Source organism: Protopterus annectens, chromosome 16.part0, assembly GCF_019279795.1.
Source record: "Protopterus annectens isolate FY-2018-M chromosome 16.part0, PAN1.0, whole genome shotgun sequence".
Lineage (NCBI taxonomy): Eukaryota > Metazoa > Chordata > Ceratodontiformes > Protopteridae > Protopterus > Protopterus annectens.
The window spans coordinates 246,393,518-246,416,180 of record NC_056750.1 but is presented as its reverse complement, the minus strand read 5'-3'; the positions used below and the strand labels follow the sequence as shown (position 1 = coordinate 246,416,180).

Genomic DNA, 22,663 nt, shown 5'->3' with positions numbered 1-22,663 from the left:
TATGAGGAAGTTACAATGGTATCTCAAAAATGTATGGACACAGCACTGCCAGGATTTAGACACTGTCATTCAAATAATACCTTGCCTTCAAAGGGAATTTTTGTGGTGGGCTCAGGAATGTCACCTAAACGAGGGACTCTCTGTGACCCGGCCAGAAGTCAGATTTTACCGACAGATGCCTCAGCCATTGCTTGGGGAGCTCATCTAAATGGAAAGTGGATACAAGACAAGTGGCCTGCCAGACTACAGCATCTACATATCAACATGAAGGAGATGTTAGCAGTCCAGTTCGCATTGCTGGCTTTCAAGGAGTTACTTCTTCCAGGGCAGGTGTTGATTCTAACAGACAACACAACTGTCATGTGGTACTTCAACAAACAAGGGGGAACACATTCTTAACCACTATGCAGGCAAGCGATGATTTTATGGGAGACTGCGCACGCTTGCACCTAACTCTTCAGGCAAGGTTTCTGCCAGGAGCACAGAACTCCTTAGCAGATGTGTTAAGCAGACAAATCATGGATCCCCACAAGTGGAAACTGGATCTTCATGTATTTCAGAAATTGACAGTGTCATGGGGAACTCCAGACATAGATCTGTTCGCTTCTCCACTAAACCACCAGCTGCCACAGTTTTGCACAAAGGGGTTTCATCACACAGCTTGGAAAGTGGATGCTCTGTCTTTCAGTTGGACAAACCTTCATGTGTATGCCTTTCCACCTCTGCCTCTTCTTCCAAAGGTACTGTTAAAGGTCAGACAGGACAGGCCAAGGATGATTTTGATAGCTCCAGATTGGCCTTGGCAACACTGGTACCCTCTACTACGGAGTCTGGTAAAGAAGCCTCCATGGCCTTAACCTTTGATTCCATCTGTTATCCCAGCAGGACGGTCATCTGCTCAATGTCAAGCTTCACTCTCTTCATCTGACAGCCTGGCATATTCTGTGTTGAAACACAGCAGGTCTCAACTTCCTCAACAAGTTTTAAATGTGATTAGGACCTAGTACAAGGAAAGTGTACGCAGCAAAATGGAAGAGATTTTTATTTTGGAGTAAAGCAAAGAATTTGGAGATTTCTGAGCCTAATTTGAGTATGGCTCTTCAATATCTTACTGAGTTACTGGACAAGGGTCTGTCCTTCTCTTCCATTAAGATTCATGCTGCAGCAATCTCAGCTCACTATGATTGTGACCCACCATTGTTTTCGCATCCTTTGTTCAAGCAGTTTCTTAGAGGGGCAAAAAATATAAGGCCCCCACGTAGAGCTCCTACTCCTGCTTGGGATCTCAATTTTGTATTGGAAAAACTTACTCTACAACCTTTTGAGCCTGCGGCTACTGCTGAATTGAAATATTTGTCATGGAAGACTGCTTTTTTGTTGGCTATTACTTCTGCAAGAAGGGTGTCTGAGTTGCAGGCCCTTATGGCAGTCGAGCCCTTTTGATTTTCCATAAGGATAGGGTATCATTTAATCCTTCCTTTATGCCTAAGGTGGTTTCTAGTGTGGCTTTAAACCAAACTATTCATTTGCCTACTTTTTATGCAGTCCCCCAAAATAAAGGGGAAAAGATTTTGCATACTTTAGATGTACACAGGCAATTGCGTTATTACTTAAGCAGGACTAAGGATTTTAGGCAGTCTCAGCAGTTGTTTGTTTCTTTTGCTTTGAGTTCGCAGGGCAAGCCTGTGTCTAAACAAACTATTTCTAGGTGGATTGGCTTTTGCATTGCATTTTGTTATTCCCATCATGGCAAGGAGGTTCCAGCTAGGATTAGGCCTCATTCCACTAGGGCTACTGCCACTTCAACAACATTTCTACAGGGGGTGGCAACTAAGGATATTTTGGAAGCAGCTACTTGGAGTTCAGTGCATACTTTCTCTAAGCATTATCACCTTCCTATCTACTCTAAGTCTAGGGCTGGTTTTGCCACAGCTGTTTTGCAAGGCATGTTGTCAGCTCCTGCTTCTTTATGATTTGCCAGCCTCCCTTACCTCTGCTTTGGGATTCTACCCAATAGTAAGGACTGCAGCAATGGAAAGAAGAACATAGTACAGTTTTGTACCTACCATAAATGTAGATGTTTCCATTGCTGCAGTCCATACCCTCCCTCCTTCCCCTCTGTGTTTAGGGGTGGTTGTGTAGGTGAGTTTACCTGCTTATATTTTTGTATATATTGTTCATGTTTTGGTGCAGGTATTTTGGGCCTTGTCTTTTTAGGGTCTTCTGACATCTGGGGCAAGAAAAGACTGAGGATATGGCGGTCATGCGCATTAGTACCCTCGCCCTGACCTATACTCTGGTATTCGGGCCGACTGGATGCGGACTATACCCAATAGTAAGGACTGCAGCAATGGAATCCTCGAACATCTACATTTATGGTAGGTACAAAACTGTACTTTTTGCATCGTTTTCATCCAAGGTTTGTCTTGATGAGGCAAGACTTTCTCTGCAGTCCAAGGAGTTGTGCGTAGTGCAATAGTGAATCATAGTTGTATAATTAAGCAAATATGGCTTTTACAACTTGTCCTCAACACTTTTTTCTTTTTTTGTTTTTCTATCTTACTGTATAATTTTTTATAAAGTAATTTTTCCACTTTATTGTACTGTACATTAGGTCATGGCTGAAATGGGTCTCCATGGTTCTGTTCACCTGCATGCTTAATAAAATTAATAAAATTAATAATCCTTATCTCACTGTACAGCTCAGATTTATTTTTTGCTGCAATGACTCTCAGATCTTGGTCTTTGGCAGTACTACATATTAATGACAAAATCTATCGTCAGCAAGCAAAATCATGAACCGAAACTTCTCAATGTGAGATCCCTCTCACTGTTTTATGTTGTGATACCAGCCTCTCCTACAATCAGATTCTGTCTACATTCTGTTTCTCCTTGCTGTTAAACTCTCTAATGTCCAGTCAAATGAAACTCTCTAATGTCCAGTCAAATGAAGGAAACTGGAATGTTATCTTAGAATTCACAGCAGCTTAGCTTGAGGTGCTTACTTTGGGGGAGCAGTCTCACGGTACTAGTATACACTCCTGTATCTAAAATTACTCAACTGCATCCCAGGGGCAGGCTTTACATACATGTACTGTGCTCTCTCTTTGGGCTACGTTGTGCAGCTTGAAGAATGTGCCAAGCACTGACCATCCAGTTTTGTCTAGTCAGCTGAAGCCATGAATCTGGGCTCCGTGCAAATAATGCAGTGGTTGCCACTACACTAATGCATTCCAACAGGAATATTTTTTAAATTCCTTTGCATCATAACATGCATAAAAAGGTTTACAATTCCAAGCAGTTAAGTGATTATTTGTTCCACATACCTGAATTGCAACACCAAAGTCATTGCCATCCTCAATCTTGGGAATTAAATGCTGGATCCATGTGGTGATCTGGAAAAGAAAAAAACAGAAGCTCAGGCAGCTCATTGTCCCAATATATGCACAAGCACTTCTCTTTGTTCTTCTTATAACATCCTGTCTTCCTGTTCTCTCACCCTCTGTACTACAGAAACTTTTAAAGAAATAGTAAAATGCTCTGCTGAAACCAACAGCTATACAAATGGATCCGAGTAATATAGCCTCTAAACTGGTATTCTAGGAGTTAACTATTAGATAACACACTTTTCAAAAATATTGAAGTGGTAACCAGGATGATAAAATAAACAGGATATCACACTGGAAGGCAAAACAAATAATATTGGATTACTATTTTATATATATATATATTTTACATTTGTTAACCGGTCTAGTCCAACTGGATGAATATCCATTTTCAGTAGAGGCCCGGGGAGATAAGCTCCAATTTGTACAATTTGTTAATACTAACTTAAACATCTAAGCATAACATTGACAAAAAATAAGAGAAATCTTTAACATTTTTCAAACCTTGAATAAGTAGAAAGCAAGGAAAAGAAAAAGAAAGAAAGAGAAAATGAAGAACTAGGAGTTATAATATTATAGAAAAGAACCTTGTTCATATATTGTGAGGAAAAAAATATCAGCAAGAATAGACTTTGAGAAATCTAATTTTCTAATAAAATTCGAAAGACTGAGTTTAAGGATTTCGCTGACATAGAAGTCTGAAGTTGAAGGATAAAAGAAAAAAAGTGGGTATAACATAAATTGCTTAAGGCAGAAGTTAGTCAGGATTACAACTAGGACAAAGCCAGTATTTTTTTAGGTATATTTTAAGTTTTGGTTTGAAGTTCGTTAGAGAGGAAATAGAGGTAAGATCAGGAGGAAGAAGGTTCCATTTTTTCCCAACTACATTAGAGAAGAGAGCATCGCCTGCTCTGTTGTTGGATTTGCTGGAGGAGATAAGAAGTTTGAGGAGCGCAGGGATTTAAGATTCAGGTAGGGAGTAACAAGGGTAGATAGACTTGGGGTCTTCTTTGGTTGGTAAAGTATTTTGTGGGCCAATGTAACTTGGTTAAACTCAAGTAGATTTTGAAATTCAAGCCAGCCTAGTTGAGATAGATTCTGGCAATGGTGTGTTCTAAATGGTCGTCCAGTGGCAAATCTAGCAATGCTATTATAAGATTTAACCAGTTTAGAGAGATTGCTTTTTGAAAGGTGAGTATAGATAGTAGAAGCATATAGAAGTGAGGAGATAAAGTGGGAGTGGGCGATACTTGTTTTAGCTAAAGGAGTGAGGAATGGCTTAATTCTGTATAGGGCACCCATTTTTTGTTGACTATATTTACAGTATTATTGATATGCTCATTGAAAGTAAGGTGGTTGTCAATAGTAACCCCTAATAGTTTTGTTAAGTCAGGTTGTATGCGAGTACCATTTTTTGATAAGACAGTGAAATCAGTAAGGGTGTGCTTTTGGGTTGGTGAAAATAGTAGGAGCTTCGTTTTTTTGGGGTTAAGTAGAAGACAGCGTTGAAGAAACCAAGACTCGACTTTATTAAATGCTTCTTGTGTTTTTAGTAAAAGATATAGTATATATATATATATATATATATATATATATATATATATATATATATATATATATATATGTGTATATGTATGTATATATATATATATATATATATATATATATATATATATATATATATGTTCTTTTAATTTGATTCCTGTTCAAGCCTAGTCATTAAGGCAATTGGCCTTGATAAGTCCATCCACGTCACTATTTTACTGACCAGGCTATAATCGGAACAAAATATGGCACAACCCTTGGAGCTTGCTAAGGTTCTGGGGTGTGCTGTCTCACAAAAGGATAATTAGTGCTCCTAGCTAATCAGAAATGTACTCACCATAACGTTCCATCGGAGTAGTTCTACTTCATTTGTCTTCAACCTGTGGGCCCTCGGATCCACATAAGATCCGACACAGCCGCATTTTCCAGCTACGGCTCCGAGCTCCATGCTCCTTCCCTTACCCATAATACCCCTGTCTCCCTTCAGATCGAGTTTGCTGGCTAACAGGTATCAGAGACCCGACCCAATGACACCTTATCCTCCAACACAAACATTACAAAAGAACTTTAGCCCTGATAGAACCAAAGATCCCAACAATAACTGTTCAGTACAAAGGACATGTCATATCCCAAAGGATAAGGTTAGGGGGAAGGAGGGGGGAGGACAGTTGAAGAAAAATGAAGTAGAACTACTCAGATGGAACATTACAGTGAGTAGTTAACTTCTTTATCTGAAGTAGTTTACTTCATTAGTTCTTCATCCTGTGGGACAGAGTCCCCAGCTACCCAACTCTTGGGAGGCCCTCATGGAAGGATATTCCGGGGCACTGCAGAGCCAAAGGATGCTCTACTCCTACAGACCAAATCCAGTTTATAATGAGAAATAAAGGTGTGAGATGAGGCCCAAGTAGCAGCTGAACAAATATCATCCAAAGAGACCCTAGACCAAAAGGACACTGACGTAGCCATAGATCGGGTAGAATAAGCCTTCACTTTTCCTAGAAGAGACAAACCTCTGAGTAAGCCCAACCAATGCATTGTAAAATCCAGCCAGCAATAGTCACTTTTGAGACAGGTTTACCTAAGAAGGCCTTGGTATAGGACACAAAAAGCTGATCAGACTTGCGGAAAGGTTTAGTCCTGTGCAGATAAAACCTCAACTGCTTATGTGCATCCAGTAAATGTAATTTGTATTCCCCTTTGTTCTGGTAGTTCGTAAAAAATACTGGTAAATTAATAATCTGATTTATATGGGCTTCTGAAGCTACCTTGGGAAGGAAAGATGGGTTAGTGCGTAGTGACACTATCTTTGTGAAGATCAAGTAAGGGACTTTGATAGAACAAGCTTGAAGCTCCGGAACCTTTCTAACAGACTGACGCCAAACAAGAAGGCAGTTTTCCAGGTCAAAAATTGTAAATCCACAGATGCTGCAGGCTCAAAGGGAGGAGAAACCAATGTCTGCAACAACAAAGTGAGGTCCCATGGAGGAGTCGGATCCTTAACCGGGGGTCTGAGAAGAAAAGCACCTTTGAGAAAGATTTTACAAAGTTTAGAGAAAGCCAATGAAGACATGTTTACCACAACATGAAAATTAGAAATGGCAGCTAGTTGGACTTTCACCATTGAGGAACTAGCGCCCTGATGAAAAATATTAGCTAGAAAATCTAAAACCGCCAAAAGCGATGCAGTAAAAGGATCCAAAGACCTCTGAATGGCTCATATGGAAAACCATTTCCATTTACTGTGATAAACTTTTATAGTGGATGATTTATGAGCCGCCACCAGAATGGACTTGACAGGAGATGACAGACCGGAGTCCTAAAAATCATGGGAACCAGAGCAGCCAAGCAGTGAGCTTCAGACTGTCCAGATCTGGATGAGGAATCCCCAAGGGATGTGAAAGCAGATCCGGGACCAGATCTAAGGTCCATGGTGGAACAACTAGATGAGACCTGAATAAGGGAATAAAGGGCAAAGCCAGAATGTGGCAATGAGGATCACAGTGCTCCCCAGCCTTCGGGCTTTCTGTAGAAACTTTGACATGAGGGGAAGAGGAGGATATGCATAAAGAAGCCAGGGAGGCCAAGCATGAATCAGAGAGTCTCTGGGGGCTTCCCCTGGCAGGGGGTTCAGAGCAAAAAACTCTCTGCATTTTGCATTGGAAGGAGATGCGAAGAGATCAGAGCAAGGATGACCCCACTCTAGGAAGATCTGTTCCGCTACTGAAGGCTTCAGAGACCACTTATAACGCATCAGGATAGATCTGCTGAACCTGTCTGCTATAATGTTGGACCGTCCTGGGATGTGCGTTGCCACCAGAAAATGGCCGGTGGAGATTGCCCATTCCCACACTCTCATGGCCTCTCGACAACAGGGATAAGATCTGGTTCCTCCTTGTTTGTTGATATACCAGACCACTGACATATTGTCCACCTGAACGGCAATCATTCCCAGAGGAAGATGAGCATGGATGGCCTGCAATGCAAGAAGAACCGCTCTCATCTCTAGAACACTGATGTGCAGATAGGTCTCAGAAGGGGACCACATGCCTTGGACTGTCCTTCCTGAGCAGTGTCCCCACCCTAGTAGGGAGGTGTTCGTGGTCACCGTGGTTTGGGGTAAAGGAGGTTGAAAAGGACGTCCCTTGAGGAGATGCGGGGACTTAATCCACCACCAAAGGGAGTCGCTGCATGCTGTAGAAATTCTCACTGGAAAAGACAAAGGAAGGTCTAACAGTGATCACTGAACTGCCAATGTCCACTGCAGTACTCTCGTATGAATGCCACTATGGGAAGAAGATTTATCATGGCCACCATAGAACCTAGAGCCCTTAACACTGCTTTGGCTGTTGGTAAATGGGTCTGAAGAATGTGTAAGATGTGTAACCTCAAGCTGATTGTATTGTGTCCAGCCGTACCCCAATGAAATCTAGAATCTGAGCCGGGTGAAGAGCAGACTTGTTCAGACTGATCATAATGCCCAACTTGTTGGCTAGCTGAAGGAAGGAGTCCCTGGCCTGACATAGCAGATGCTCTGAGGGGCATTAACGAGCCAATCATCCAGGTACGAAAACACCTGAATGCCCTGAAGCCTCAGGTGAGCCATTACTACTGCCATTACCTTGGTAAACACCCGGGGGGGGGGGTTGTGGTGAGACCAAATGGGGGCTCGAAATTGCTAATGACTGACTCCCAGCCAGAAGCGAAGGAATCTCCGGGAGCAGCTGTCCATCTTGATGTGATAGCACACACCCTAGAGGTCGACTGAGCACATCCAGTCTCAGTCTTGCAGATAAGGCAGGATAGATTGAATGGTGACCATCTGGAATTTTGTCTTGGTTATTGACAGGTTCAATTTGGACAGATCCAATATTGGTCTGAGGTCCCCCATCTTTTTTGGCACCAAAAAGAACCTGGAATAAACCACATCTTCTGGCCTTGTTGGTTCCTGGAAAAGGACCTTTGAGGCGGTGAGAAGTGGATCCCGACGGCAGACACCGTCTTCCCGTCTTTCTCACTCTGGACCAAAGTCTCCCTGACAGTCTTCCCAAAAAGGGAAGAACCATCATAAGGGGCATTGGTAAAAGATGCCTTGAAGGGCTCCGAGAACTGACATAAGCGGAGCCAGGCGTGGCACTGGATGGCAATGCCTGACCCCACCGCCCATTCGGTTCTCTCCGTGGCATGGGAGAGCAAATACATAGACGTGTTGGCTACAGATTGTAGGGTGGCCATTTGTGCATCGAACATCTTCCTGTCCTCTGTCGACATGGACCCTGGGGTTGACTCTGTGACTTCCTTGACCAGATCTCTGTGGAGTCAAATAACATGCACCATGTAGTTCAGCTCCCTCACACAGAAGGTCGCTAAAGCATAAACTCGCTTCCCAAAATGATCCAATGTTCTCGACTCTCGGTCAGGCGGATGGATCGTGGAACTCTCCTGGGTGTGTTCCTTCTTTGTGGCCACCGCCACCAGCATAGCATCTACAGGGGACCCCTTGTGCCAGTGTAACTTGTCTGTGGGAGGGGGTTTAAAACCTTGTCCGGCTGCTTGAATATTGGCTCTATGGTGTCAGTCTCCTTCCACGCCCTAGATGTTATCAACTTCGCGAGTGGATCAGCAGGTGGGGTCACCCAAGAGATAGACAGGCCCGAGCCAAATGCCTCCAGAAACACAGACTCAGAGTTTGGGTTTGGGGCAGACTACCCCCCCTCTTTGGCAGAAGATCTCTATGACATCTCCAAAGGAGACATCCTCGGGGGGGGGGGTGATCTTGGGGAACCTTCCCCTCCATCCAGGTCTGTGTCTTTGGTGAGGGACTCTGGAGGAGAGTCCAAGTGCCTCCTTTTACATGTATGCTTGTGGGGAGGCTCCTCGGGGACTATCTGGGGAGGTCTTGTAAGCGGGTTGTTCCAAGGCCAGAATGTCCTGGGGCACTATGGCTACAGGCTGTCCCTGAGAGGCCAAGATGGTTGGACCTGCACTCAAGGCCAGAGAGGTCTGGATGGACTCCAAAGACAAAACAGTCAGAGGCCTCGACCCTACGAGAACCCTCTCCACAACGTCAAATGCCGAGGGAGAATGGACCTCCTGGGCTGAACTAGTGGACGCCACTCCCCCCTGATCTGACCGGTGAGTCGGAGTCGAGATGCCGAGGGGAATGCTACTCTCCAACAAGCTCAGATCAGAGAGCACTCCCTCGGATCTGACCCAGAGACTACGGCTCCCAGAGCTCGAATCCGATCTAGTCGGATCCGACACACTCAAGGCACTGGGCCAGCATCAAGGTACAGGGTACCATCGGCACTGACCCCTCGACTCTGACAGTCCTTGGATCCAACAACTCCGAAACTGCAGGTCAAATCGGAGAAGGAGTGATAGGCCTAAATACTGGCTGGAAGGCACCCGCTCTGGTGGGAGAAGACCCTGGCAAGACCCCCACCTGGATTTGAGTGCGGATAAACCTCCCCCATCATCTTGTCCATCTCTGCTTCAGATAGGCTCCAGGTAGAACAGGAGGATGCCACCGAAGTGGGCTGGGAAAGCCGGTGGGGAGAGGGCCTAGGGGGCAACCGGCTAATTTGAACCTCGGGCTCAGGGGAGAACCTAGCGGACCTGAGCCGAGGTGTCACAGGCCTGGAAACAGGCTTAACCTTTGGCAGGGGGCTGGCCTTCGACAAGCGGTCAAGGGAGCACTTGCGAGGCCAGTCCTTCTTGGCTTTATCCCCTTCCCCGGCCCTCTTGGTGGGAGGATGAGTCCTAGAGGCAGAGGAAGACGAAGCAGCAGCCGCTGCTTTTTTAACAGGGGAAGGTGGGACCTCAGTTCCAGCAGAGGAGGGCAACAGGCCCTTAACGATCAGTTTGTCCGCCTGTGTGCTCTGGGGTTAAACCCAGCACAAATAGGACAGGGGGACGGGAGGTGAGCCACCCCCAAACAAACCACTCACAGAGTATGGCCATCTGCCGGGGAAAGCTTATAGCCACACTCTATGCACCTTTTAAAACCTGGCTTTGGGGCATCTGCTAGGCCTCAGCCGGCCCAAAAGAAACACACACACACACACACACACACACACACACACACACACACACACACACACACACACACACACACACACACACACACACCAAGGAAAGGACAGATTGAAAAGCCTACAAGAAAATCGCTATGGAGAACCCCAAGAAGGTATAGATAGATTAGAAGTATAAGACAGAGAGAGAAAAAGCCAAAAATGGTAAATAAAAATTACTGTTCAAAGAACACCACTATCTCACTGGAGCTCGGACCATGCTGCTTCCTCTCGGACAGCAAACAAGATCTGAAGGGAGAAGGGGGACAGGGGCATTATGGGTATGGGAAGGAGCATGGCTCAGAGCCATAGCTGGAAAATGTGGCCGTGTTGGATCCAATGTTGATCCAAGGACCCACTTGAAGACAAATGAAGTAAACTACTTCAGATCCACATTTGTGACAGTCATGTTTACATGTCAAAAATGTGTGCATCTCTGTCCATGTTTGTACATAACACTAGAAAAACACAAGTAATTCATCATTCTACACAGTGAATACTGTTACATGGATATTATGGATATCTCTGCAGATGTCCTTGTATAGCTGCAGGCATTGCACTGCTTCTCAATATGCAATGCGCTGTCTCGATTAAGAACATGTCCTTGAAGAACCAGTGCTAAAGCTCAGCTGACTACAGTTTGCACCACAGAAGAGAGTTTAGGCTCATATATAGTAAGGGTAGAAAACGCAGATGCTTACCAGTTTGACTGCAATGACCTCCTGCTGGAAAATACTCATGTGAGCCTGTCAAACCTTCTCCTGATATAACTTCAGGTGTACATACATACATACATGTTTACAAATATTTCAAGGGCATTAATACCCTTCTAGCTTGCCAACATACCAAAACAGTTGCTCCCATAATAAATACCCAGACTGTTCTTAAAAATATCTAAATTACTGCTTGCTTTAATGTAATTTGGTAGTCTATTCCATGCATTAGCTGCTCTCTCAGAGAATCAGTTAGTGCACTTCTCCTTCCTACAGAATCTTACACATAGGTTGTCTGATGATTCTCTACGACTTGCTGTCTCTACATGCCTTACATACTTGAATAGGGTCTTCTCTTAAATTAAATATTTATATGGAATGCTATACAAGATCAGAAATTGTAGTCTTTCATAAAACTTAAATTTTCACATCCATGAATACCCTCAGTATATTTTCACTGTACTATTTCCAGTTTACTCATGTATGTTTTCTTAGGTTTCCATATTGTTATTCCATAGTCAAGTTTGGGTGTAATGTAACTAGCAAGGACTTCATCATTTTTGATTTCCTAGACTTCATAAATCTTTTTATACACCCTATAGTTCTGTAGCAATCATTAACTAACTGGTTGATATGTTTGGAAAAACTCAAAGCTGCATCTATCCATATACTAAGGTCCTTAAATGACTCTACAGTTTCAGTCACTATGTGCTGTATTAAATATTCACCTTACAATTTAAGGCTCCCAAATCTCATATGCTTTGTTTTTGACGTATTTATCAGCATATTATTCTCCTGTGCCCAAATGGTCAATTTAGTTAAGTTATTTTGCAGACATACACTATCTGTAACACATGTAATCAGTTTACCCAATTTCAAGTCATCTGCATACAGACTATAGAACACCTCACAGAATTGAAAGATGCAGTCTAAACAAGTACGGCCTAGGACAGAGCCCTGTGGGACACCCTGTCTATAACCTCAAATTTCACCTGTCTGTATTACTGTATGACACTTGCCATGTCCCATTTCTCAGCTATCCATCTTATCAAGAGTACATCAATACCTAGTGTTCCAATTTACTGATCAGTGTTTTGTGTATGACCACATCAAATGCTGAAGTTAATCTTAATCTATATAAGTTACATTACAGGACTATGTTTTATTCACAGTTGTCATTGTTATAGAACATCATGTTACCAAGTGGTAATAGATCTAGTCTCAACATATGCATGCTGATAACTAGTTTCAAGTCCCAACCTTTCCAATTCTGACATTAACTTATTCAATATTACCTTCCCCATTATTTGTCCACAGTATGAATAGTAGACTTAATGGTTTGTATGACTCTAGGTTTGTCCTCCTCCCCTTATAAGACAGGTTTTAACTAGTACATGTCTCCAGTCTTGAGGGATCTCCCCTATTTACACAGCCTAGTAAATTATGGTACTATAAGTTCTTGTTGAAGTGTTGTCAGGCCATTATTACCAATTCTGTTTCCTCCCTGTGCTTTCTTTGGATCCAGATGTTGTTCTTTTTCAATATAATCTAATCTGATTTCAGTATCTGAGGTTACTTGGATGTCACTAGGAGAATTTATAATATAATCTAATCTGATTTCAGTATCTGAGGTTACTTGGATGTCACTAGGAGAATTTATCACCCTCTTTGTGCAGCCAAACTGCTATGCACAAGATTTCGTAAATATATCTATAATCTGCCGTGTCGGAGAATAAATTTTAGACTCTAGACACAATTTATCAATTTGTATGTCTTTACTCCTACCTTCTTGATCTTGTCTCACACTATGTTTAATTGGGCTGTCCAGATTTTTTACTTCACTTTTCAAAGTTGTGTTTGGACCCGTTTTCCATTTCTTATATTTTTTCTCTCTCTCACCTTAATCAAGTATCTGTTTTTTATGGAAATGCAGCCTCCTGACATTGTTTGAAAATCCTGATAAAACTTTTTTTTTTTATTTTTTGCACTCAAGTTCTCTTTCAAAACATTCCATTTGCAGATTTTCCACACTGAATGTATCATTCTGATTAGTTTTACACGGTGACTGTTTTGCTTCCATATAATTCGTTATTAATCTTCTGTGCATTGGTTTAGATTTCAGTTTGGCAGAATTATCTAGCAACAAATTAACCTTTATAACCCCATGATCACTACACATCAACAGTGGTAAAACTTGACATGATGCAACAGTAATTTCTTTAGGAACAAACAATGTCTGGTATCTTCTCTTCCATGGTAAACTTTTTTTACAATCTGACTCTATTGCTGTTCCTGAACACACTTTGTGAATAATTTTCTCACTAATATTGCTGAATCATTACTCCAATCTGTTTATGGTAAATTTAAGTCCCTAGCCACTATTATTCTTCCTTCTGCATTTCATGCAAGAAATGTATGAATACCTCCAGGTCATCAACACTTGACTTTGGTGGTCTTTCCAGTCCAATAAATGTTATATGTTTGAGGGTTGTTTTTATTGACACAATTACACAAACTACTGTATTGGGTACCATTGAACATGTAATAATCACAGGTTTTATAACCATCTTTAATCCCTATCATAACATCTACACACGATTTTTTGTTAGAATGCCTGTTACAGTAAAAACATTTATACCCTGACAGAACTGGTTTCCAGTCATTGTTCGTTAATCATGTTTCACAAACAATAACATCAGTCTTTTTGGAATGAAGTAAGTTTTCCAATAACACTATTATTAATGCTTCTGGCATTAACAACCATCAGAGATGCATCAATTGCTGCTATCTGTGAACTGTTAAATTTTCGACCTGGCAAAAATCCTGCCTTGTGTTAGTCAAATATTGTGAAATATCTGCTGCAAAAATTATCTTCTCTGATCTTGACAAGTGCATGACATACTGTCTGGACACATGTGCCCAAAAATTAGGCTCAGATGTTCTACACATGATCATTTTTTTTTTTTTTTTAAACGGGACATTTTTTCATGCAAGTATTTACTGTAAAACATTTTTCATTCACAGTGACCTGACTCTCCTTTTTGTATACGATTTGTGAATACAGCCTAAAATCTGTACTGTAAGTTCTCTACTAACAGTCAAAGAGTCCTTGTGGATGAGATCATTTGTACAGACATGAATAAAAACAGATCCGTACTTCCTTACATTAAGGCATTCTAAGGCCTGTCTCACATCCCCTATTTTTGCTCCTGGCAAGCATAACACTTTTGATGTTCATTATCTTCTCTATAAGTATCAGTTCCTCTAATAAATAAATCTACAATTACAAGAGTATTTGACCAGATCTGAAGAATCTCCAACATCTAATTCAATAATATCTGCTCTAGCAATTATTATAAAGGCATAATCATCATCACCATTAGTCTTATTAATCTGACTGTTTTCATTGCTTATTACATTTGCAAGCATACATTTCTCATCTAGCTGGCTTTGTACATCCACGGCTTCAGCCATGTTATCAACATCTTTCTCTTGTTTTTTTTCTTTTCTTACAATATTGTTCTTCAGTCCTTCCAGATCAGTTCTTGATTTGTTCCTTTTCACCTGTCCTTTGTCTCTACCTTCTCTTTTGGAAAAATTGTGCCTTGTTTTGTAGACCGAAGGTTTTCTGACAGATAAGTGTTATTCTCTGTAATCTTTGTGTTGCATAAAGTAGGGTCCCTTTTTACAGACATTTATCAGTTTCTGTTTCTTCCTTGTTATTTGTTGTGACCTTCCTTCCGTTCTTTTTTTATTTTCTTCAGTATACTCTGAATCCTCAGATTGCTAAATACTTTTATCCAGAATTCCAAAGTAGTCAGTGGTATTATCTTGTTTATTAGTGGTTGAGCAATCTTTGCAGACAACTTCCTTTCCTAAATGTGTTCTATTTTTAATTTGCCTTAACATTACTTACCTCATCAGTAGTCATCAATACATTCAACAACAGTTCTCCAAGCTGTGCCAATCGCACAAGTACAATCATCATCAGTAAGTCTAGCTCTATTTCTAATAACGGTAAGCAAATCACCCTACATTTGACATGAAGAACACAGATCCCCAGTGTTATTGGGTGTTCCCTTTAAATATACATAGCATTTAGCACAATGTACAAGATGTTTGTGCTTTAGCAAATCACTAACGGCATATTCATTTAAGGAATCCATAGTCATCTGCAAATGAATACAGAATTCTAAAAGAAAAAAATAATCAAAGTCAGTTACCACAGAATTCAAAGATTACTTAAATAAACTCCTTTGAGAAAAGACACACAAATGATACACAACTAAAAATTAAGTACAGTGAAGTTGTTGATCGTACAATGCGTGAAAGTTACACAAAAGCTGAAATTCCTTTACATCGCATTCACTATTGCTTGCAGCCACGCAGTACAGCTGAAAATAAAATCACAAACCAAGACAGGATCATTTAGATAAGCTCTGGACTGTACTACATGGGGATATATATATATATATATACAGAGGTATAGTACTCTGTTCTTTCTTGGCTGGTCTCAAACATGTTTCACCTTCTTTCTGTTCACATGAATGCACAACTTACCATTATGCATTTCTCTTTGAGTATTCGGACTTCAGGCTTCACACGATTCAACAGTGCAAGTATCTTCTCGTTGCCTTTAATAAATGGACATTTGGGAGCTGTGCAAAGGCAGAATAAAGGAGGGAATAATGCATGTTAGTATCTCATTTGTGAAGCAGATATCTGTAGAAGAGAAGAACAGTGCAAAGTAATACTGGAATGAAAGTGAAACTCACTACCCATTACATAACGTGTAAATGGTCTCTACTATTAGAAAGGCTGTACATTCAAACACTGATATCGTCAGGAAAAGGTTGAAAGAAAAATGTAACAGCATTACGCGTTCATACCCATTCAAGAGGTTGGAGATTCACATCCTGATAAAGGCTTATCTTCTTGCTCTCCAAATTGATGTATGATGATATGTTTTAACAAGCAGCAAACAGACTGCATTACGTCTCCAATTCAGAAATACTCATAATACTGACATCAAATACAGAGGATAACTTCAGAGAACTCACTTTAAGGGGAATGGATTTAGTATCGACTTGTTAAATGTACTGCCAGAGCAAAGATCAGTCAAAAAAGACCAAGTCTTTTTCAGGTCAAGTATTGTTATCCGTTTGACAGCACCTTATTGCACGTTTACTTTCTGGCTCACTTTGATTCACCCTTTTTGTCTGTAACTTTGCTATATCAATTTTATGGTCAGTAATACAGTACAAAATATGAAATGCCTGCTTGGAGCAGAAATATAATTTCTTCAGATGGAATATGGCTGTATTTATGCTGTAAATATGCTTTCTGATGCAATTCCATTTTTTTTGATATGGTGCAACATGTACCCAAATATTTATGTTTGGTTAATATCTTAGTAACTGTACAGACATAAAAACATTCATAACAATCCATATCCTGTGACTGGGTTCAGCAATGGAGAATAATCTGTATCTGTATGTCAACATATGTACTAGACAAACAATACTAGGAAATCTCACTCAACTAGCAAACACTGCTAATTTATTCAACATATCAGACTGACTTTTTTTCACAGACAGTTGTTATTCATGGCAGCTGGGCTTCCTAGTTTTGGGATATGCACAAGCACTTCCTGTGGCATGCTTTTCCACACCACTGAATTACTTCCCTCCTTGAAGGAGGGAGCTAGACAAAATGGGAAGCCGAGGGGAGCAAGATGCATTTTAATAATGCTTTTCACAGATTTATAACACTGTATATGTATGGTGGAAGGGACCAGAGACTGCAGTGCTCTTGTGCTGAAAGAAAATGGTTCACAGGTTCATAGGTTGGTATTAGGCTATCAGGCCTAGGGCCTATACAAGCCTAGCCATAACAGTTCCCTGGCTATTTCTTCCCACAATATTTACTTTCCTGGACCCCTGTCTAGCAGGGCGACTGACATGATCACCGGGGTGAATTTCCTATCTCCCATCCAATCATCAAGGTTCCTTTTGAAGAGGACCAAAGAGGCACTCTGCTTGACATGTATGAGCAGCCTATTCCGGAGTCTGGGGAGTCTCTGGATCAGGAACCTATCCCTCCAGCATGTTTTTTTCATTGTGATGACAAGGTTTAGATCCCTGGAGCATATGACTCTGAGGGATTGGGATTTCATTGAGTAGCATGTCCAACATCTCTGGGTTTGACATGGCCTTATATGTTAAGAAGAGATCACCTCTGAGTAGACGATATGCGACAGAGTATAGCTGGAGTTTTTTTTAGATGGTCAGCATAGGGCATCTGCTTTAGGTCTGTGATTCTTTTAGTGAGGTATTTTTGCAGCCTTTCCAGTTATTGCAGAGGTCTTGAGAGGTACATACCAAATGGGGCATTGTATTTCATAATGGGTCTAATGAGGGATGAGTACAGTGGGACAATGACCTCCTTTTTTTCTGGATGAAAATCCCTTAGTGATGAGGTGCGACACACAGAAGGATTCCCTGACTGTTGTGGCGATGTGGTTATCGAAGGTGAGACCACTGTCCTCCTGTGTCCCCAAGTCTCTTATCACACTTTCGGTGTTTAGTGTACTACCACCTATGTGGTAATTCACAGGTACATGTTTTTTTACCAAAGGGGATAACTATACATTTCTTGGCATTGAGCTTGAGCCCACGTCTCTGGCACCAAGCATCTGTTTCTGTAAGGCCCTTTTGTAAAATATCCATATAATTTGGGGATTCAATAATGGCTCCCAGTTTGCAGTCATCTGCGAACTTTGTTAGCCAGAGTTCCTTAGTGTTGGCCTGAACTTCAGAGAAGTAGATGCCAAACAAGAGCGGTCCCAGGACTGAACGCTGGGATACTTCACTTGTCTGGAGCTGGATTTGGAGTCAGCTACTTCACAACGTAATCTACCAAAGAAAGTTTTCAGTGACTTTTTTGTTTGACGTCTAATTTGTAAGCACAAGCATCAGTTTCTTGACCTGTGACAACATAGGTCTAGCAGTACAATTAAAGCTCTATTTCCTGTAGTCTATAAATAACCTCCTTTCAACAGTTTCTGTTAAATGCAGACCACATTATCTTACTGGAACCTGCCTGAAGTCCAGTCAGAACCTGCTTAGTGCCACAGAAACTGCGTAAACAAACATCACAACAGGGAGTGAAACTTTTCTTCTTGGCATAAAATGACAGAATTAGTTTGGCATCAACATGCTTTTCATTCCTACTTTATTAAATTAAGCTCACTTTGAATAACATGCATTTCACACAGCTTAACGGGTGCAGAGGTTAGCATTGCCGCCTCACAGCAAGAGGTTCTCTGGTTCGATCCTCGGCTGGGGTGCAGTCTGCATGTCCTCCTCCCACATCCCAAAGACATGCTGCAGGTGGATTGGACACTCTAAATTGGCCCTAGGTGTGCGTGTGAGTGTGCCTTCTGTGGAAGGTTGGGTGCCGGGCTGGCAACTCGACACCGTAAAACTCCGCTGCCAATCACTGTGCGGACAAGGTGATCCGCTGTGGCGACCCCTAACCGGGAAAAAGCCGAAAGAAGAAGAACATGAATAGTTTGATAGTGAAAAAAAGAAGAAAGTTGGAACTTCAAAAGGTATATTTTTCTTGTTTCATTTCTTCAGTTGCTTATGTTTTTGACGTGCCTTGACAGGGATAGACCCCAATTACTAAGTTAGGGCATAATTAAATTACGTGAAATCAGTTTTACTTCAGTATTCGAATTTTAATAAAAAAAGAGTGCTCTTCTCAGCATCCACGAAGTACCCAAAATTGCCTTTCTGTAGTTCATAAGGGATTTTATTGGTAGCAGTTAAATTTGTTTGAAAATTCTTTCATATTACCCCACTTGTTCCTACTACAGCTAAAATTGTCTCCTTATTCGACATTGCTTTAGTTCCTGCTTGTAAGTTTACATATTTTACAAACTTCTGATTATGTGCTCAATACGTTATTTATTTATTCATTAGATGATGCTAAACCAAATGGGATGGGGACTTGGATTTTAAAAGTTAACAGGATATGATGTAAAGAGATTCTGATGAAGTTTCCTGTTTGGAAATGAAAGCACTAAATCTTGTGCAATAAAGTGAGGTTTTTTTATGAGAGTCTTTTTTTCTAAAGGAATATACTGAAATTTTGTGTCTAAGCTGCCTTTATTGGGACTGGTGAGCCTAGCTGACCTTTTTTGGTTATTGGTGACTGTTGTTGGCTTTATCTTGAAGAGTTTACCAGTTTTGTTTAAATTAACCTTGCCTGTGCTATTTGTATGTCAACTCTGGATCAACATGAGGTTATTCAAATAGATTTCCATACTCCTTTCTATAATTGCAGGCTTTCCAGGTTTCTTTCCTATTCATTCCATCATGGACTGACTAGTACACTAAAAGGTGTGTCCATTGGTCTTTACAGCTCCCACAATGACTTGCAATAATGGGTGCCTGACCCATTGAATGGAGTCACAGTTCCATGTACAGTACAGCAGAAGACAAATGTTAAGAAATGCAGATACTGGAATCACAAATCTTTGTGCGCACAAACTATACAAGACAGGAGGAATCCAACCCTTTAAATTTCATTCCCTGCTGCAATAAGCTAAGACAGCTCACAGATGCTGCTTGTTATCTTAAACTCAGACCAATCAGGACAATTGTCTCTGCAGAACATTTCATCAAGCTACAGAATGGCAACCATGACATACTCATTATATGAGAAAAACACACACATTCCTATGGTATAAGAAACCACAGACTTGCATGCATTCCCGGGGTACAAGAACATGAAGTCTCACACACATTCTTATAATATAAAAACAATGGTTTCAGCAATCACACATACAGCCACGCACATATTTTGCATTTTCTGTTCCTGTCAATCATCAGTCCTCTGCTGGTCAATCAGGCCATTCGTTCCCCATCACCAGGGTGAGGTTTGACCAGGAAAGGTAATCATTTAGACAGACATCATAGGTTAGTTTACAATTTTTGTAGTTAGCTCTACTACCCATGTGTACCTTGGCAAAACGTTGGCGAGGAGTTGTGAGATGGGCTAATATTGGAGGATGTCCCTTTACTTTCATAAGGGAGAGTTCCATCGAAGCACCTTGGAGAAGCACTGGAGAGGGGATGTGCAATGGGCTAACCATGGAGGATGTCCATTTACATTCATAACGGAAATATTCCCTCTAACCAGCCCTGGTCTACCTCTTGAAGCACTTAGCAGTAGTTTCTCTGGTCTCTAACACATACGCCCTACTATATGCCATCCTCCCCACACCAGGAGAGGCAAATGGACCACTGACCTTCACTCCTCCCCCTACCTGCCTGTCTCCTCCAGTGCTGGAACTGCTAATTGATTTCTGGTTGGTTGGGTCGCAGTCAGGCTCCATCCCTCTGCACCACTGAGGCAGGCTGGATTCATATATAAATAACTGGGTTAGCAGTGAACATTTTTTAAAACAGAAAGCATGCCTTACAAAACGGAAGCTGAGCTGAAAGAAAGGTAAAAGATATGTCTGCACTTTTCAGTGGCTGAAGGAAGTACATACTGTAAAGGAGGGATGGTGGTTCAAGACATATCAGCAAAGGTTATCAAAAAGTCTATATCTCACAAACTAGGGTTTGTAAGCCACATGTCCAAATGGTTCCCTATTAAAATCGCGAAAGTCCACTTACCTGACTATGGAAATGTCGAACCGCGAAAACACTGATCGTCCTGAAGCGAGAAATCAGAAAAGTCGAATCATCATGGTTGGCCCTGTTGTGGTATAGCTGCGTAAGGCAAGTGTGTGATAGTTACGGACCTTAGGGTTAGGGTACGGGTGAAAGGTTTAGTTTAGGGTTAGAAGTAGGGTTTTGGTTAGTGTATGTATGTGGTTTATTTATTTTGTTTGAGTAGGTAGTATGTAGTGCGTGGTGGGGTTGGACAACTATGATGGTTCGAGATTTTGAATTTCATGGTTTAGGGCGTTCGGTGTATTCGCGGTTCGTGTAATATGTGTCGATGATTATGTATTCGCTGAATAGGTCTTTCGCGGTTCTAATATAGACCTGTCCAAACTCCTCATTTAAATGGCATTTCAAGTTACTGAGTGTATCGGACTGTTTTATTTTTTAGTGATGTGTAGATACTCCTGCAGCACAAGAACCAGAGGTGAGCTGCATGGGAGGAAACTTACTTTCTCCAAGGTGCAATGACCTTGAGGCCGATTATACTTCCAAAAAACGTGCAGCGTGTTTGACCAAATGTTTCACACCATTTAACAGAAAAGGCATTTGCACAGCTGTTTCTCCATTCTTTAACCTAGCACAGCTGTTTCTCCATTCTTTAACCTAGCTGTCTTAGTCTTACACAAACCACACAAAAGGATTGTAAACAGCTAAGATTGCCTTGAAATTGGTTCCAGAATAACAGTCTATCTTAAAAAAATAACTTGGACAACTGGATATAGAAGGTTAATAATTTCAGGTGGGGTCCACTTTGAAGAGGGCTAATACTAGGGCACCACATGTTTCATTACTACATGTGGATTAGTATCTTTTGAAGATATACTGATATTTTTTTTTTTATACAGACAGTACAAACTTTAAGAGAAGGATTAGGTTGCCCATACTATGCCACTGCGGACAGGGTCTAGAACACCATTATTCTCTACGTCACCCATTAAGGAAATCAAAAGAAGAGGAGAAGATGAAACTCGTTAGGGCTGGAGCGATATCACAGACATGATGGCTTAGAATCAGTGCTAATAACTGTGAGGTACTATGTCTGAAAAATAAGCACCAGTACAATGAAGATGGTAAAACTGTAGTACAGATAAAATTATCAAAAGGAACATCGTATGGCAATATTAGTTTGGTAAATAAACTTAAAAATGCAGCAAGAAGGCAGACCACCGGAATCACAATTAGTACAGCACAGGAAATCATTAAGCCTATGTACAAAGAGCTGATAAGAAGCACAACCCCCTATAACACCTCAGTCATTACCCGTCTATCAAACTAACCTGTCTCCCTGTACTGGTGTAAGCCACTCTTCCACAGATTTGTTCCAGACCAGAAGACTATATCCAACTCTCCTACACTACACAAAGCGTATCGTGCTGAAGTCTTCATGCAGAGTATCCCCTGGAAGCATGCTGTCCATGTCTGCCATGACCCAGTAACAGTACTGTGCAACACAGCAGTGGAAGAATGCTCCTCCATAAACCTGTTCTGGAAGGCTGCAGTCAGCTGCCCAGTCTGAGAATGCAAGGCTGCAGTCAGCTGCCCAGTCTGAGAATGCAAGGCTGCAGTCAGCTGCCCAGTCTGAGAATGCACGGCTGCAGTCAGCTGCCCAGTCTGAGAATGCACGGCTGCAGTCAGCTGCCCAGTCTGAGAATGCACGGCTGCAGTCAGCTGCCCAGTCTGAGAATGCACGGCTGCAGTCAGCT

General features: G+C 41.5%; 1 protein-coding gene across 1 annotated transcript in view; it reads right to left on the bottom strand.

The window, feature by feature from the left end:
- PSME2 (proteasome activator subunit 2) overlaps positions 1-22,663 on the bottom strand; it is a 126,313-nt gene that overhangs the window by 40,054 nt on the left and 63,596 nt on the right. The window contains exons 6-7 of the mRNA XM_044058891.1: positions 15,778-15,875; positions 3,327-3,395 (exon numbers count right to left, since the gene is read on the bottom strand). Of these exons, the coding sequence (XP_043914826.1) occupies positions 3,327-3,395; positions 15,778-15,875 (167 nt within the window). The remainder of the gene's footprint in view (positions 1-3,326; positions 3,396-15,777; positions 15,876-22,663) is intronic.